The sequence below is a fragment of the Cygnus olor genome, chromosome 2, assembly GCF_009769625.2.
Source record: "Cygnus olor isolate bCygOlo1 chromosome 2, bCygOlo1.pri.v2, whole genome shotgun sequence".
Lineage (NCBI taxonomy): Eukaryota > Metazoa > Chordata > Aves > Anseriformes > Anatidae > Cygnus > Cygnus olor.
The window spans coordinates 96,045,659-96,061,311 of NC_049170.1; the positions used below are offsets into that span (position 1 = coordinate 96,045,659).

General features: G+C 39.6%; 1 protein-coding gene across 2 annotated transcripts in view; it reads left to right on the plus strand.

Moving 5' to 3' along the window:
* The window catches only part of TMEFF1 (transmembrane protein with EGF like and two follistatin like domains 1), a 121,583-nt gene that overhangs the window by 54,511 nt on the left and 51,419 nt on the right, over positions 1-15,653 (plus strand). For both annotated transcript variants that reach the window (XM_040549370.1, XM_040549369.1), the window contains exon 2: positions 13,557-13,666. In XM_040549370.1, coding sequence (XP_040405304.1) covers positions 13,557-13,666 — 110 coding nt within the window. The remainder of the gene's footprint in view (positions 1-13,556; positions 13,667-15,653) is intronic.

A 15,653-nucleotide genomic window follows, 5' to 3' on the forward strand; every position in this document is an offset into this window, starting at 1 on the left:
ACAGACCAAAAATATTATTTGCTTTAATGATAGCCTTCAATTTTTTCATACATCTAAAAGAAGCTGTTCAACTGTTTACCTTAATGTTTAAAGATATACCATAACTCTTGATTGAACAGTTAATTAGGATGAAAGTGATCAAAAATGTTATGTTCTTATTTAACTCTGCCTGTTTCAAGTAATGAATACATAAATGCATCCAGGTGTTATTAGAGGGAGTATCCCAAAGTATCCTGAAGTTTTTGTTAAGTACTCCCCTGCTTTATCATAGGCTGACTAATAGAAGAACATAATGCAATTTAAGAATGAATTCCTGAATCTCTTTCATATTTAATACATTCCAGTGCTTATCAGCTGCAAATAAGGAATTGTCAGAAAGCATATGGCATCTGTTGCACACCACATCACGCGTTTCAGTACCAAGAAAATTACAAAACTAAGGGAGGAGCCTGGGTCTGAAAACCTTTTTTCCACCTATAGCAGATGGTCAGATTTCTAATTTAAAATTTTCTTGGAGTTTTGGCATACTGCCATCTGCCTCCACAGCCACAACAGTGCAATAACTCTGTCGCCTCTCTTAGAAAATGTTTCTTGAGAGTAAATTTAATGCTTAGTGAAGTGTTGAATTTACAGCTGCTGGGAGCAGAATATAGTATGTAAGAGATGGCCAGGAAGCCCTGCTGATTTCCCTCACCTGGTTACAAGTAAGGTTGTGTTTATATGAAACTGTTGTGAACAGCATTTGGGAGTTGCAGGGAAGATATTTCCAGTTATTTGTTTTCACAGGCCCTTCAGTAATCCCACGTACAAAGAATCAATCAGCAGCATCAATTGCATTCTTGCTAAAAGAGCTTGACTGAGATTATTCAAAAAGTCCTTAATCATTACCATTATGAGAAGACTGTTTTCTGTAAGTTTTTTCTTTGCCTCAGCTTTGTCAGTCTCTATTAACATTGAAAATACTAGTGCAGACAGGTGGTTGTAGTGTTAAATGCATTGCCACAGAAGGTGTTACCTCCATCTGCAAATCTGTCTGCTTAGATATTCAGTTGGAGATGGGAAGTAACCCTGAGTAGGTCCTTATGACATGGGACATACTTTGCTGGTTTTCTCTAGTGAAGGCAAGTTAGACTCCTCCAGATAGATGATGGTTTCAGTCACTGCTAACTTGAATTAGATTTAAAATTTTCTCCTGGCATGAAGATCTTCCTGTCCTGTGACCACAGCCTCAATCATGGTTTGATCTTTATTCCCTATGTTTGCAACATCTTGGACATTATGCATTTCTTTCAGGAATTCATGTGTAAGTTTGGCTGGCTCTTCCAGTTTTCTAAACTCAGAAAATAAGATTTATTGCAGGTTTGAAGTCTTGTGATGTTTTCAAAAACTCTGTTACACTCATTACCTTGAGAAGACAGGTAACTTGCTAACATTTTTGGAAAGCGTCATTTGGATACTCCAGGTCTAGCAGCTTACTCCATGTATTCAATCAGCCTTGAGTGACACCAGTAACAGAGGCTTGCAGAAGTGGTCTCTCATAAGAGTTACCTGAGGCATGGATCCTTTCCTGGAAACTTCAGGTGACTAAAAGGAGAGAGAGAGGAAGAGAGAGGAGATGAGGTATCCGCATCAGAAAACTGGTGTTGCATGTATGGGAACTTCTTTCACAAAAACAGCCTGCATGGGCACGAGCTGTTCCCTTTCTGAAAAATGGTATTATGCTTGGTTTGAGCCCAACTTATGCTCCTCTTTTTGGTCTTCTTTTCTTCTCTGTCTCACCCTCCTTAGGGCAAAACACACCTCAAAAGTGTGTTCAGACTCCCCCATCTTCTCATGCATTGTTGTTCAGGAACCAGCCCCCCACACTGTGTTTCTGAATAAATGATTCTTTTTTCTTTTTTTTTTTTTTCTAGCAGGAGTATAAAACATTTCTGGTGTGCATGGCATTATCTGCATTAAGCTCTATCACAGCTGCACAGCTGGACTCCTGAGCAGCGATTATCAGCTATTTGAATACAGCAAATGAGTCGTACAAGCTGCGTTTATACATCAATATAACTCTTTAGTTTGCATTAGGAGCCTTAGAGAGTTAACATTTCTTTTACTCCCTAAGTCTTTTATGTCTGCTTCATTTTTGGTGGCCATCCCAATTTTCTAGGGGTAGCATTGAAGATGTTTCTAGTAAAGGGAAGGTGATCAAACTGAGCAAAGAGAACCTGGTAGCAAAACAACTGGATGAATGTGATGTGGCATCCTGCCTTGGCCTTCTGTTGTAATTTTTGTCTCTCTATACTTTCCTTCCTCCTCCAGTGAAATGGGCACAATAATATCTGATTTTTGTCACAGTTTGTATGACTTCTCTGCTTATGTTGTAAGTCACGAACTGGCTCTTACCTATGCCTTTCAGAAGGGGGATCAGATCTGCACTGCATCCACTAGGTATTGTAATATTTCACATAGTTGTTAATGATAATGACTGGAAGTAATGAGTGACGTTTAAAATTTAAGATATTTAGAGGCCATGTTTTAGATTTATGCTATAGAGTCATCTTGAAGACAGCAGCATTTTCCCCTTAGATCATAAATAATTAAGGATAGATTAATACACTATCTGACAACTCTTTGTCAGATATTTGCTGTCACTTTTAAAGGGAGGTTTCAAGTATGAGGAAAAAATGGTGACAAAATACTTCTCTGGACTGTAATTCTACACACTTTTCTCTAATAGACTGAAGCCCTAGTCAAGATAATTATTATTTGCATAAAAATTAGGTCCTTAAAGAATCGCTTGAGTCCTTGATCCTACAAGCACTTAAAGACATTCTTAATCTTACATATGATCAGTTCCATTTGGTTTATTTAGATCACACATATGCTCAAGATTAAGTCTCTGTCCAGGCATTTATAGGACTGGAGCCTCAGATTATGTGTGTTAAGTGGCAAAATCTCATTTCAAATATGAGATTCGAAATTCCTCATCCAAAACTACTTTGAAGACAATACTATTTTCTAGAAAATTGACCAAAAGCCTCTCTTTTTTTCTTGTTTTTATATCTGAGAAATTAAAGGACTTAGCATTCCAGATAGTTTTCTATTTCTTCTGTCTTTATAAGCCTAAAGGAAAAATATTTGGAATAATGGGAAAATGGAAGGGGAGGAGAGTAACATAGGAGTCAATACTGAACACTGAAAATATTATTATGAAAAAGATTTGGTTTGGAATACATGTATATATTTATTTTGCATTTTTTTCCATTTTTTTTCCCTATGACAGATACAATTTTTTGAGCCATTCATAATCTGCATAGTATACATTGTGTAATAATCTGACCAATTCTGTATAACCTATCTCAATCCTGTGTATTAATTTATCTTCAAAGGACCATGAAAAAGTGTTGGTTTTCTCCAGCATTTTTCATTATCTTTAGCATTTTTCATTATCCTTACTACTTAATACTTAATAAGTAATAATACTTAATAAGTAATAATTATAAATTACTTATTTTAAAAAATTAATTAAAAAAAAAGTTTTGATTTCATAGTCCCCCAAATATCTTTAAAATAGTAAAATAGTAAAACAGACAGGATCCAAGCAATGTCTGTAATTTTCATTAGAGGAAATTGTAAATCCATGGGCAGAGCCTGTATTTCTACACACCCTTTGTTGTTCCAAAAAGGTTCATGCTTTCATTTTATGTGTAATTTGTTATCCAGATGTCACAGAGGTGAAACAATAGATACCCTTTTCTGAGGCTGCTGGAGGACACATCCTAACCGAGGGGTGGCATTACTGAGTTTTTACAGCTTCTTGAAAAAAATTACTGTTTTTTTGTGCTCTGGGAGGGGGTTGGAGACCAGTCCAGTTTCATGCTGGGACTTCCAGAACACTGAAGTCAAGCCTGTGTTGAAGTGACCTTGAAAGCAAAGAAAACATATAGGCTTGGTGGTGAATGGACACAATTCTGATGTGCTCAAGCTTCCACTGACTTCAGCTTTTGTTTCTGCAACAACAAATCATGATCAGGCACTTTTACTGCTTCTCTCACTTGTGCTCACAGAGGTGAGTGCTGCTTTCTCTGGCACAGCAGCAGAGAGTTCTGCAGGCAGTGACTGGGGAAAAGGGAATACTGAAACCCTTATAGAAAGATTATGTCCTCGTTGCATCACACAGCTGTTCACACTGTGGCGTTTCTGTTTTGCTGCAGAAGAAATTGAAGTGAGGAGCAAACAACAGAAGGTCTTGGCTTTTATCCCCATGGCTATGTAGATCCATTAGTCATCCGTCCCCTACCTGTAAACAAATCCAGCAATCCTGTAGGCTTGACAAGACGTGACACCTCTAATCCAGATCTTAATATGGCAAGTTAGACTAAAGAAAAACTAACAAGCAAGTTTTGTGCCACAAATGGGATTAGAATTTGACCAATGTTATACTGCAACTCAGAATCAACTTGAGTTATGTATATCATACAGATCATACAGATCAAAGAAGAAATTCTCTGTAATGCTTATGGAGACTAATTTTGTGCCTCAGTATTGATTTTAACACTATTTTACCTTGCCTACGCCTTCGAGTTTTTCAGGAGTGATACTGCTCTAGGTATAAATGAGAGCTCTGTTTGGGAGTGTTAGAATAGCTTGTCATTGCTCTATAGGCTTAGGAAAATAACTGTCCTTAAGGAACACAACTAAAATGTTCACCTTGATTTGTAATTAGGCATAGAAAGATTTCTTCAGGAAGAAGATGGAGCAACCAAATCTATAACTTCTTCAGGAGCAGTATACTTGCCTGCTTGGTTCTTACACTGGGAATGGTGCTAGAAAACAGGTGAGGAACCCCGGGTTGAGGGCTGGGGCGGAAATACAGCATACCCTTAGCAAGAAACTTGAAAGTGTTTTAGATATTTGACCATTTATCCCTTAGACTGAGAGACAGAGAGCAAGTAGATGTTAAGAGAACAAGGACAAATAACATTTTCCCACTGGCTGTACATGCACATGCTGCACAACTGTCAGGAATTAACGGTATAATTTATGCAAATGAAAAATTTCATAGGAGCCCCACTAGTTGAAATGAGCTGGTGAAGTGTAAAAGTGCTGTTTTTTAAGTTACCCTACCAGAGTGCATCCATTTGTACAGGCAGTAGCACTCAGCAGCACATCAGTTATCTCACATATTTCCTTGGTCATCCAAGTGTAACTTCTGCTGGCTGCAGAATGTTGTTTTTCAAATCTTAAAAGTTGAAAAGTTGTGTTTGGCATGGGACAGAACTGTGGCAAGGAATACGTTCCTTTAACTAGAGGCTGGCCACATTCCTGAATTGGGGAAGATGTTTTTTGCCAGTATATCTTGCAATTTTGGAAAACAAAGACAGAAGTGCTACTATTATGGGCATTCAGCCCCCATAGAAATAAATTTTACAGCTTCCTTAAGCTGAAGCATTCCTGATTTTACCATCACCTGTGTGCTGTGTAATGTCTCTGAGCAGGTCTAAAAAGCCCATGTGTTTGGAAGTGTTTACATCATCCAAATTTCGATTTCCAAGTCGCAATATATAATGACCGCAATAGCACCATGACTGGAAAACAGTTAGCGACAGCTTATGTTGTATGTGCTTATGGTTTGATCACAGGAGCCTTGTCACAGTGTGCATTCCCTCAGCTCCTCCAATTAGCACGAATTTGGACCCTCTTCTCCAAGCAGCCACTGATTTTTGTAAACCTGTACAGGAAGATCATTGTGTCAGGCCTCTGCCACTGTCAGATTTGACCAAAACTGCCCAGTGAGTGCAACAGTTGTTGGAAGAAACCAACAGACGCACCTTTGCAAAGTCACTACTCTCCACATCCTTCATTTCCCTAGAAACTACCCTAAAGACTGATAATACATGTTGTAACTAATCTTGCTGTAAATATGCCATATAGGCATGTTTTTTTTTTTCCCTAATATTTTAATTTTATGTAAAAATATGCAGTGGCATGCTAACTTCTTTGTAACAGCCTTGTATAATGACATTCAATACTTTTTTGTAGTAAGACAGATTCTGCTTTGCAGACAAGTTTTAAAGGCAGCGCCTGGACGGTTGCTAGCAGAAAAAAGTGCCAGATCTGTGCCCTGATGGCCACACGGCTGTGCCACCTAACCCTCGTACCAGCATAAGTGTCTCTGAGAGAGAAAAACATTTCAAGTTTTCTCGCTGCATCTTTGGCTGTCTCCAAGCAGTTGCATAGCTAGTTGATTTGTACCATTTGCTGAAATATTCACCTACAGATTATACATAATTTCTGAAATATTGTCAAAGCTTTTAATATAACAAAAAAGTGCCTCAACTTTCTCCACAAATACATTTTTTTTTCTTTGTATGATGGAAACAGAAATGCACCATGGGCTGAATCCAATATTTTGACAGAACTGTCATCCAAACACTCATCACTCTGACACTTTCCTCACTTTTTTCACACTGAACAGAGTTACTCTGAGGCATAGTGGTAATGTGAATAATTGCAGTGTGGGAGACTCTCAGGTTCAAAGCCAATCTTGTTACCTTGCTGTGTGAGTGCTAGTTGTTAAAATTTGCTCCAGTTTCCTATTGTGTGCAAGAATACTAATTACTTTAGCAGCACGTATGTATTCTGTTTTTCTCTGTTTTAAAAGGAGATTATCGTGACTAGAAATGTAAAAGTATAGTCACCCTAGGTAAATTGGACGGCACTTAAGCAATCAAATGTTAATGCAGTCTTGTAAAAGTAGTTTTAGGGAAATATTTCAAGCTTTATTCACTCAGCGTTCTCAAGAGCCAAAATATAGCTTCTTTTTTTTTTTTTTTTCTGCACAATTGAGTCTTAAATATTGCATCAAGACACAACAAAACAATTTTTACCAGTCCTATAATACTGCTTTAAGTTTCTTTGAAAGCGGAACATTTTCTATCAGCCACTTAATGCATCCATTAGTTGACCAATTAAAAAAATGTCTGGGAGCATCTTAAGTCCATTAGACTACAGTTGTTGATTTTTTTTATTTTTTTTTTTAAGGGAAATTCCTTTTAACAATTTTTTCCACATAATCTCTGGTCTGTTCCAATGAATTGTTTTCCTCTAACGGAACTGTGAAAGAAAATACTGCTGTATCACAGAAGAGGCATTTTAAAGGATTTTTAAGGGTTTCAGTTGCATTTGCTTTGTTTTTAAGGGTTTCAGTTACATTTGTCCAGTGTTACATATTTTCATTTTCTTCTTTCTCTTTTCTGGCTGCATTTTTTAAAATACCTCTTCCCCTCATTCTTTTCTTTCCGCCCATCACACTCTCCACCTTCATAATTTCTTCTAAATTATTTCTTTCTTAAATTGGACACCTCAAATCAGCAACAATAGTTATCTTCAAAGGGGATGTACCATGTCTGAACGGTATCCTCCTTATCTTTGAATCATTTCCCAGTAGAGTTTATCTTATTTTCCATTTTGTTTGTTTGTTTGTTTGGTTGGTTGGTTGATTGGATTTTTCCCCAGAAAAAAAATACCTTTTCATATGAACAAAACAGTATGGTCCACTGTGACTTGCTTTGACTTATCTGCCACAAGCATGTAGTATTTATTTGGACAAATAATTATTAAGTTATTCTGAAAGGCTTGACTACTCCCCTTGACTGCTCCCAATAACCTCAGACCATTTCTTAGAAGAGAGTCAACAGTTATAAATTCTAGCATGCAAATTGTCATGATTTTTGTAATCCGCAGTTGCTGAAACAGATGTGGGACAGCAAAACACAGGCTTCCTAGAGAGGAGATTGGTGCTCCATGCCTGTCAGTGTTCAAGAAGCATTTGGATAATGCTCTCAAAAATATGCCTTAACTTTTGGTTAGCCCTGAAGTGGTCAGCCAGTTGGATTACATGGTCTCTGTAGGTCCCATCCAACTGAACTATTCTATTCTATTCTATGCTATGCTATGCTATGCTATGCTATGCTATGCTATGCTAAATGATATGGATAACTCAAAGCAGAGATTGTTTATCAATTACTAAATAAGGGACATAGAAGTGGCCACTCATTCACTGTCTTCTAGGATGAATTGTGCCTCAGTGAAGCACTTTATGGACATAGATGAAGAAAAAAAGGGTGTAAATACAAGATGTTTTCTTAAAATGGCATCAGTGGCAGGTGTCAAAGAAACTGATGCAAAGCCTCAAAGGGGGCTTCCTTTCCACAGACCTGTTTGTGTACACGTGCATGTCTGCACAGTGTGTGCTGACTTGTTTTAAAATAAACCACCTTCGCCACACAGGCATGAAGGAGGTGGAATAACGCTTCACCTTCAGCATTTGGCAGATGTTCAGTGGATTTGGCTCCTAGTTTTGATTTTTGCTACAGAAACAGCACAGGAGTTGTGGAAGGTGATGTCAGGGAACTATCAGGAAAATTATGTCAGGAAGCTGGAGGCAAGCAGAGATATGCCTGGGGCATCCAGAACATTTCCTGGATTTTTTTTCCCATTAATTTTTCAGTAATTTTATTTACCAGTTTTGTCCCTCAAAGCCACCCTTGTGGTTTAAGTGGACAGGTTGTGCTTGCCAGCAACTGAGGCACAGGCCTGTCTCTGAGTGTCATCTGTGGTGTGGAGCAAAGTGTGTGACCGGCAAGTGAAGCTTTGTTAGAGTTAAGACCCAGGTTATTACTCTATTTGTCACATGAACAGCTCATTTTCATAGTCTTTAAGGGGATGGTTTTATTTTTTGTTTCTTTGTTGTTTGTAGTGTCTTGTTTTGTTTTGTTTTGCTTCCCATTAAGTTCTCTAGTCATTCCTAAGTAATTTGCCAAAAGCAGAACCATCACCAGGCAGAGAAGCCAAACCTGAGCTTTAAGGCTGACTCCTAAAATCAAATAAGTAATAGGTTTTCTGCTCTTCAGATTTTGACTGTCTTCTATGGTGCTGAGGGCTCATCCAGTCATATCTTGCAATCACTATCTTTAGTATACTTTGTGGACTCGAGCATACCCTCACACAACATGATTTCTCCTCAGACCACTTCTTCCCAGGCAAATGTTGACCCACTCCAGTTGTTTCTACAGTCGAGGAGGGGGGGGAGCAGTTATTAACCTGTAGAGGAACAGCCCCTTTCTGAGCTTTCCCAGCTGTATCTATGAGTGTCTGTATATGACCTCCATGAGAGGTTGTGTGCCCTAATTTAAAGCTTGGCTTCACAAAGAACAAACTGTCAGAAGAGCAGCAGTGAGTTGCCACCCCACACTATCCTGCCTTTCCCCTCTGTAAGAACAGTACAAGTTGCTCCCCTCCTGTAGCAAACCCATAGGTCCAGAGAAAAAGGCAGAGGGTCCCGGCACCTCACCTCATCGGGCTCTTATCCATAGGGAACAGAAGGCAAAGGCAGATGGGCAGAGAGAGGATTTCCCTGGCACAGCTGAAATATTCAGTAGGGCTGTATACGGTGGCACTGCCAGTGAACCCACCCACCCACCTGCATGTGGAAAAGGCGCTTTTTGTTTCCTTATATCCCCCCCACCATTACTATGTACGACTGCCAACACCTGGAGACACACAAGTTTTGAAAGAAATGAATTGCTTAAGAAGTCACTGGATTTGCCCATCCTAGATTTTACTTTATTTTATTCTCTAGGTATCCAGATGGAAGCAACATGTGTGGTGTACTTAAACTCCAAATTGGATTTCATCTTCGGGTTCAGAATTTCAACATGTGTAATTTAGCTTGGTACTAGAGGTTCATGCCTCAGAGCAGTGCATTTTGAGGTCACAGACAAAAAGCCAATCTCCAGCTACTTGTATTGAGCTGTATTTTGAACTCTCTGAAAGGAGTCAAAATGGAGAAGGCTTTACTTATTTTTATTAATGTGTCAGATTATCACAAGGTGAATTTCTCTCAAAAAAAAGCATAAAAAAAAAAAAAGGCAAAAAGACCTTGAGGTGGTGCAGACAAATTCCTGCAAGCTGCTCTGTGCAAGTCACTCCTCACCCACCAGGAAGCGTACTGGTTGAACAGATACCAGCAAGTCACGTGAAATACTGCACTTCAGGTCTTTGGAAATTAATTTTGTCTTAAATTTGGAAGCTTGGCTTAATTGCGCTAATTATATTTTCTGAGAGCTGATGGATTACAACTTAAAATCTTCCCCCTGTATGTAATGAATCATACCAAGGCTTTCTCTTACTTATACCTGCTAAAAGTCTAGGAAATGAATTGTGATAGGCATTGAGGAAACATATAAGGAATTATGCTAAACCATTTGCTGCATGTCCTTCCTCCATTTATAGGTCTGTTCTCACATATGATGATAATGATGACATTCTTCTGGAAATAATCGCAGAAACTCCATTTTAATTCTTTCTCTATGGGGATTCCATTCAAGAGAGAGCATATTTCAGACATGCAAGACATCTCCTGCTCCTCTTCACGCTGCTCTATTAACATACATTCTCATTTATTCATTTGTGAACAAAACTCTTTAGATGTGGAATTCATTACGGCCACCACACTTCTCAGTTCTAGTGATTTCATCGAATGTAATCATACATATGTCAGAGCTTTGATTTTACTGCTACTTGAATTTGCTACTGAATGGAAGCAGGGATTAGACGACATCCTAAAGTAGAATAAAGTTCATTTGTCACATTCAACTGCCAGATACCAGGCTATCTTGTCTTTCATATGGTTTCAGAAAACCACTTCGGCTCCAAGTCTCTGAGTAACCTTCCCTGTTAGGGTTATAATAAAAGCTTGTAATCAGTATTTATGATTTATAAGGAAAGAAAGACAGTCCACTCTGAAAATTAAGTAGCAGAGTTATAGCTGTATTGTTTCTGTCATCTTAATTCCTCTTGAGGATTTTTTTTAATTAAGTCTGAGTTTCTAGTGGGGAGGGGGACTCACAAGGGCTGATTCCTCACCCCCATCTTCCCATCTCCTGTTCTAGTTTTGTCCTGAAATCTTTCTCACTGGCTTTTGCAGTTGGAACAATAGCTGAGTTAGGAACAAGTGCATCTCTGGTTCAGCCTTGAGGCTGAACTGCCAGCTGGGGACTGTCTGACTCACGCTCCATCCATCCCCAAAAGTGAGGTCCCTTGCCCGTGATGAATAGGCTCTTTTCTGCAGCCAGGGTTTGGGCTCTGGGTGAGAGGTGGACATTTGACTTTCTGTCCAACAGAGGGCCACAAAAATGATGGAGGGACCAGAGCATCCCTCCTATGTGGAGAGGCTGAGAGAGCTGGGAACATTCAGCCTAGAGAGACGGCTTGGAGGGGATCTCATTGATGTGTATAAATACCTGAAGGGAGGGCTGAAAGAGGATGGAGCCAGACTCTTTTCACTGGTGCCCAGTGCCAGGAGCAGAGGCAGTGGGCACAAACTGGAACACAGGAGGTTCTGTATGACCATCAGGCAGCACCTCTGTGCTGTGCGGGTGACAGAGCATGGGCACAGGCTGCCCGGAGAGGCTGTGGGGTCTCCTCCTTGGAGATCTCCAAAAGCTACCTGGACGTGGCCCTGGGAGGCCTGCTCTGGGTGTCCCTGCTGGAGCAGGGGTGGGACCAGGTGGCCTCCAGAGGGCCCTGCCAGCCTCACCAGTGCTGTGATCCTGTGATTTATGTTGGGAGAGGTTGCAGAAAGTCTGCAGTAAATTGCTCGGGCAGATGGAAATTGCCAAAGGGGAAAGACCCTCAGGATTTCAAGCATGAGTTGCAGCTGCCAAGAGGTGGTATGAGGTGCTGGAGAGTGCATAGCACCAAGTACAGTGAGCTTATTTAAAGAGGGAAGGAGCTGAGAATCGGGGTCCCCTATCTCTTCAGTGTCCTGAGCTCTGGAGAAGAGGATTTTGAAAGCTGTTAGCCCTGTAATTTGTTGGTCTGGTTACTCACTTCTATAAATTACATTCTTTGAAATGCAGTTTCACCAAAAGGTGGATTCTTCTTTCAGATATGACAATCATTTCCTCTTAATTAATCTTGATAGTTTGTTCATCTTCCCGGAGCAGATCTTCACGAGGAGAAAGAAATGCACATTTCCTTCAGAAGCAAATTATGAACACACTAAATTGAAAAGCTGCAATGTTCTGTCACATTAACTCGGGTCCTACAACGCAGCAATCACACTTGATAAATGGTGACATTAAGAATAACATTAGAGAACACGTGCACGGGGTTGTGATGGCAACCAGGATATCTAACCACCCCGTGTTACATGCATTGCCCTCTTCATTTATGTCTTTGCGAATGATGGACTTATAGGAAAAAAAAAAATCTATATTTTTTCAATTTTTTTGTCACAGTTAACAAAACATGGGGATTATAACTGGACCTTCTGTTGAGCTATACCCCTGTAACTTTAGTGCTATGAAAAAATATGTTTTATGCTATGTTAAATATGGAACTATATAACACATTGTAGCATAATGTAAAAGGTAAATTATTATATAATACATATTTATTTATATAAATTATGTGGGCAGTGTATAATGCTGTATTCCTCCAGGAGTAGTTTTAGGAGGTGTCTGTCACTGCTATACCCAAGTGTTTACACTACTGTGAGCAGGAGGGTGACTTCCTATTTCAGACTGCAAGTGGCAGTGGGAATTATTGTCTTCTAGTTTTGACCTACCTTTCCCCATTTCTGAATTGCTGGTATTCAGTGTTTTGTTTAAGCTAGCTGTTGGGATAGAGCTTGCTTATTAAAATCACAGACTTTATCTAAAAAAAAATACTGCTGTCAATGAATCTCGTAGTGGGTAGTGTTACTGTAGAGTCCTGGAGGTTTCTGACTCTAGCCCAAGCACAAAAGGACCTTTTGAGGACTATCATTCACTGTTCTTTCTTCTATATAGATCTCAAATCAAATGTATATTTCAAAATAAAATGTAAATTTCAGAAGAATATATGCCCAAAAAACTTGACGCCATATAAGCAGCCATTGTGTTAGCCCTACTACTTGTCCAGTTGATGTATCAGCCTTTGCTTTCCCTGTGCTCCTCAAGTCAGTTTGCTGGTTGTACCTCTGCTGCAAGCTCAGTGGGGCAGGAACTGTATTTGTGTTCCATATTTTTATGCAGCAGCTGAGACATAAGGGCTCTGGTTCATTACTCTGGCTCCTACAGTGTGAGCAAATTATACTAGTTTAAACACACTTCAGTTTATTTTTAGGCTGGAGAATAACGGTCTGGGTGAGCTGGAGACTGGAGAACAGGGCAGAGACACTTTGTGGTTGTATCTTTTGTTCTTCCTCAGGACTTTCAGGGCAAGCCAGGCAAAAAGGTGTAGCGGGTGATCACGGGCTAACACTCGTGTTAGGGTCCCAGCTTCAGCTAGACCTCACTTCTCTGGAGAAAGGGTTTGTACTGGGGGCAATCCTGGCAGCGAGGACATGCGACGTGATTTTGGCAGCGTAAACACACACCTGCTTGTGTGGTGAAGCAGAGTTTAGCTGTAGCTGTTCTCCTACGAGAGGAAGCTGCCTCTGGGGAGCAGGATGCTGTCCCCCAGATTACTCATATTTTAATTTCTGTCTCCTTTCTCTATTTTTTTTTTTTGCACAGAGTTAAATGTAAGAGAATCTGATGTAAGAGTGTGTGATGAATCGTCATGTAAATACGGGGGAGTGTGTAAGGAAGAGGGCGATGGCCTGAAATGTGCCTGTCAGTTCCAGGTAAGGACTGCTCACTTTGCCATTTGTCTTCCTGCTTTTTCAGGCATATTGAAGTATTTACACAGTCACTGCTTTAAAAAATTCACTCATCAAAGGCACGTATAATCTAACGGAATGCTCCTTCTTCTAGCTTTTAATTACATCTATTGAGAGAGCATGGGACTGAACTGGACAGGGCCACACTCAGGGAGCAGGTACTGAACACAGCTTCATGTTAGCTACCCATGCAGCTCTGTGGAGCCTAGTCTGCAGTCCTGAAGAAAGGAAAGCCACCAGGTGCCTGGTGCCCACAGTCCTTGCCACCAGCACAAGGGGAGATGGGGACAGCCAGGTGACCTCTGCCTTCCCACCTTGCTCTGTCGGGCCCTAAACCCGAGATGAGAAGGGAGGTGACCAGAGCAGAGCACCCAGGCACTTTCAGACATGCTAGGTGACACTTTACAGTTTAAACGTAACATATTACAGAGTACTTATTCTAATATATTGGAGTATTATATATAATAGTATTTGGAAAAGTCTTCCCCACTGTGCTGGTGGCTGAACATGCTGCATTAGACCCTGGAAGATCCAAAGGTAACTTGATTATTTTTCCTTCCATACTCCTTGCCTGGAGAGATGGTGAGCTTGGCGTGGCTCTCTGTAGCCCAGCCTGTTAGCCAAGTCAGAGCTGGATTATAGGCAGGGGATGCCTCCTGTCACACTCAAATTCCATTTCCTTCTTTCAGTAGTCAAAGGCTGTAGTACTTTTAATACCTGTGTGCTGAAAATAACATCAGCAACAACAACAATAAGAATAAAATTAAATTGTACCCAAAGAGGAAAAAAACTACAATAGTATAAAAATGTACTCTGGCACTGAGTGGGCAGTGAAAATCAGATAATAACAAAATCACCAGTGATCATAAAGTTTATTGAATGAAAATGAGTTTATTGAGTGAATTAGTCCCACTCAGGAAAACAAACAAACAAAATAGTGAAATTTGATTAAAAAGTCATATGAACTTTTAAAAACTAGTAAATAAGTTCAATTTGCTTTATTGTTTTTTTAGCCTTTAGTATACTCCTTTTGTAACAATAATGGCAAGCTTCCTCCCCCCAATCTCCACATTTTTAGAGAAAAGAGAATAAGCTTTGACTTTATAATTTATATCCAGGACAAAAGTATCAAATATTATGAGACTCCTGGTAAAACTGCAAGAGTTAGCAGTGTTATCAACCAACCCTGGAGTGGGCTATCCTTTAGTGTTTTAAAAATAATTTTGTGTTCTGTTTCCAATAAATAATAAATCAAGGGGAACCAGAATAGAAGCAGGGTGTGTGTGATCTTATACTGGTTTTGGATCCTAGTGTTTCACAGCTGGCTTTTGATGTGGCGTCATTCAGGTGCGTACCTATGCTGAGGGCATCCTGCAGCTTGTACTCCCTAAGAATAATGAGATCTGATTGCTTTTTAAGTGAATAAAAAAAAAAATAGGAGAAGAGTTTTATTCATCAGCCTTCACTCTAGCTTTAACTTTTATTTATGATAAACAATAAAATCAAAGCCCAGTAATGATTTTAAAAAGGCGGGGAGAGCAGGGGGGAGAAACTCAGCCCTAGGCTAAGCAAAGGCTTCGTTTACTTTCTGTGAGTAAATTTTATGACCTCCTAATATCTAGGTCACAAGGACAAAAAAAAGGAACTGGTTCATGTGATAAGCTGAAATTTTTTCTTGAGGACCCCATTTTTAAAACCAATGTTATTTTTATGCTAATCATAAGTTTACTTGTACTTCTTGGAAAATTTATCCTATACTTTAAGAAAAGTGCTTAAGTCTATCCAAGAGGAGAAGGTGTAGTATTTTTCAGACACAGAAGGTTGAATTCTTCCTGTAACATTCAACCCTGGTTATTCAGAAAAACTTAGCTCCACCAAAATATCCCAGGTAGCAAATAGCCAGCCCAAACTGTTATGTCCAAAGCTATCTGAGAGCCATCTAATTTTTTAT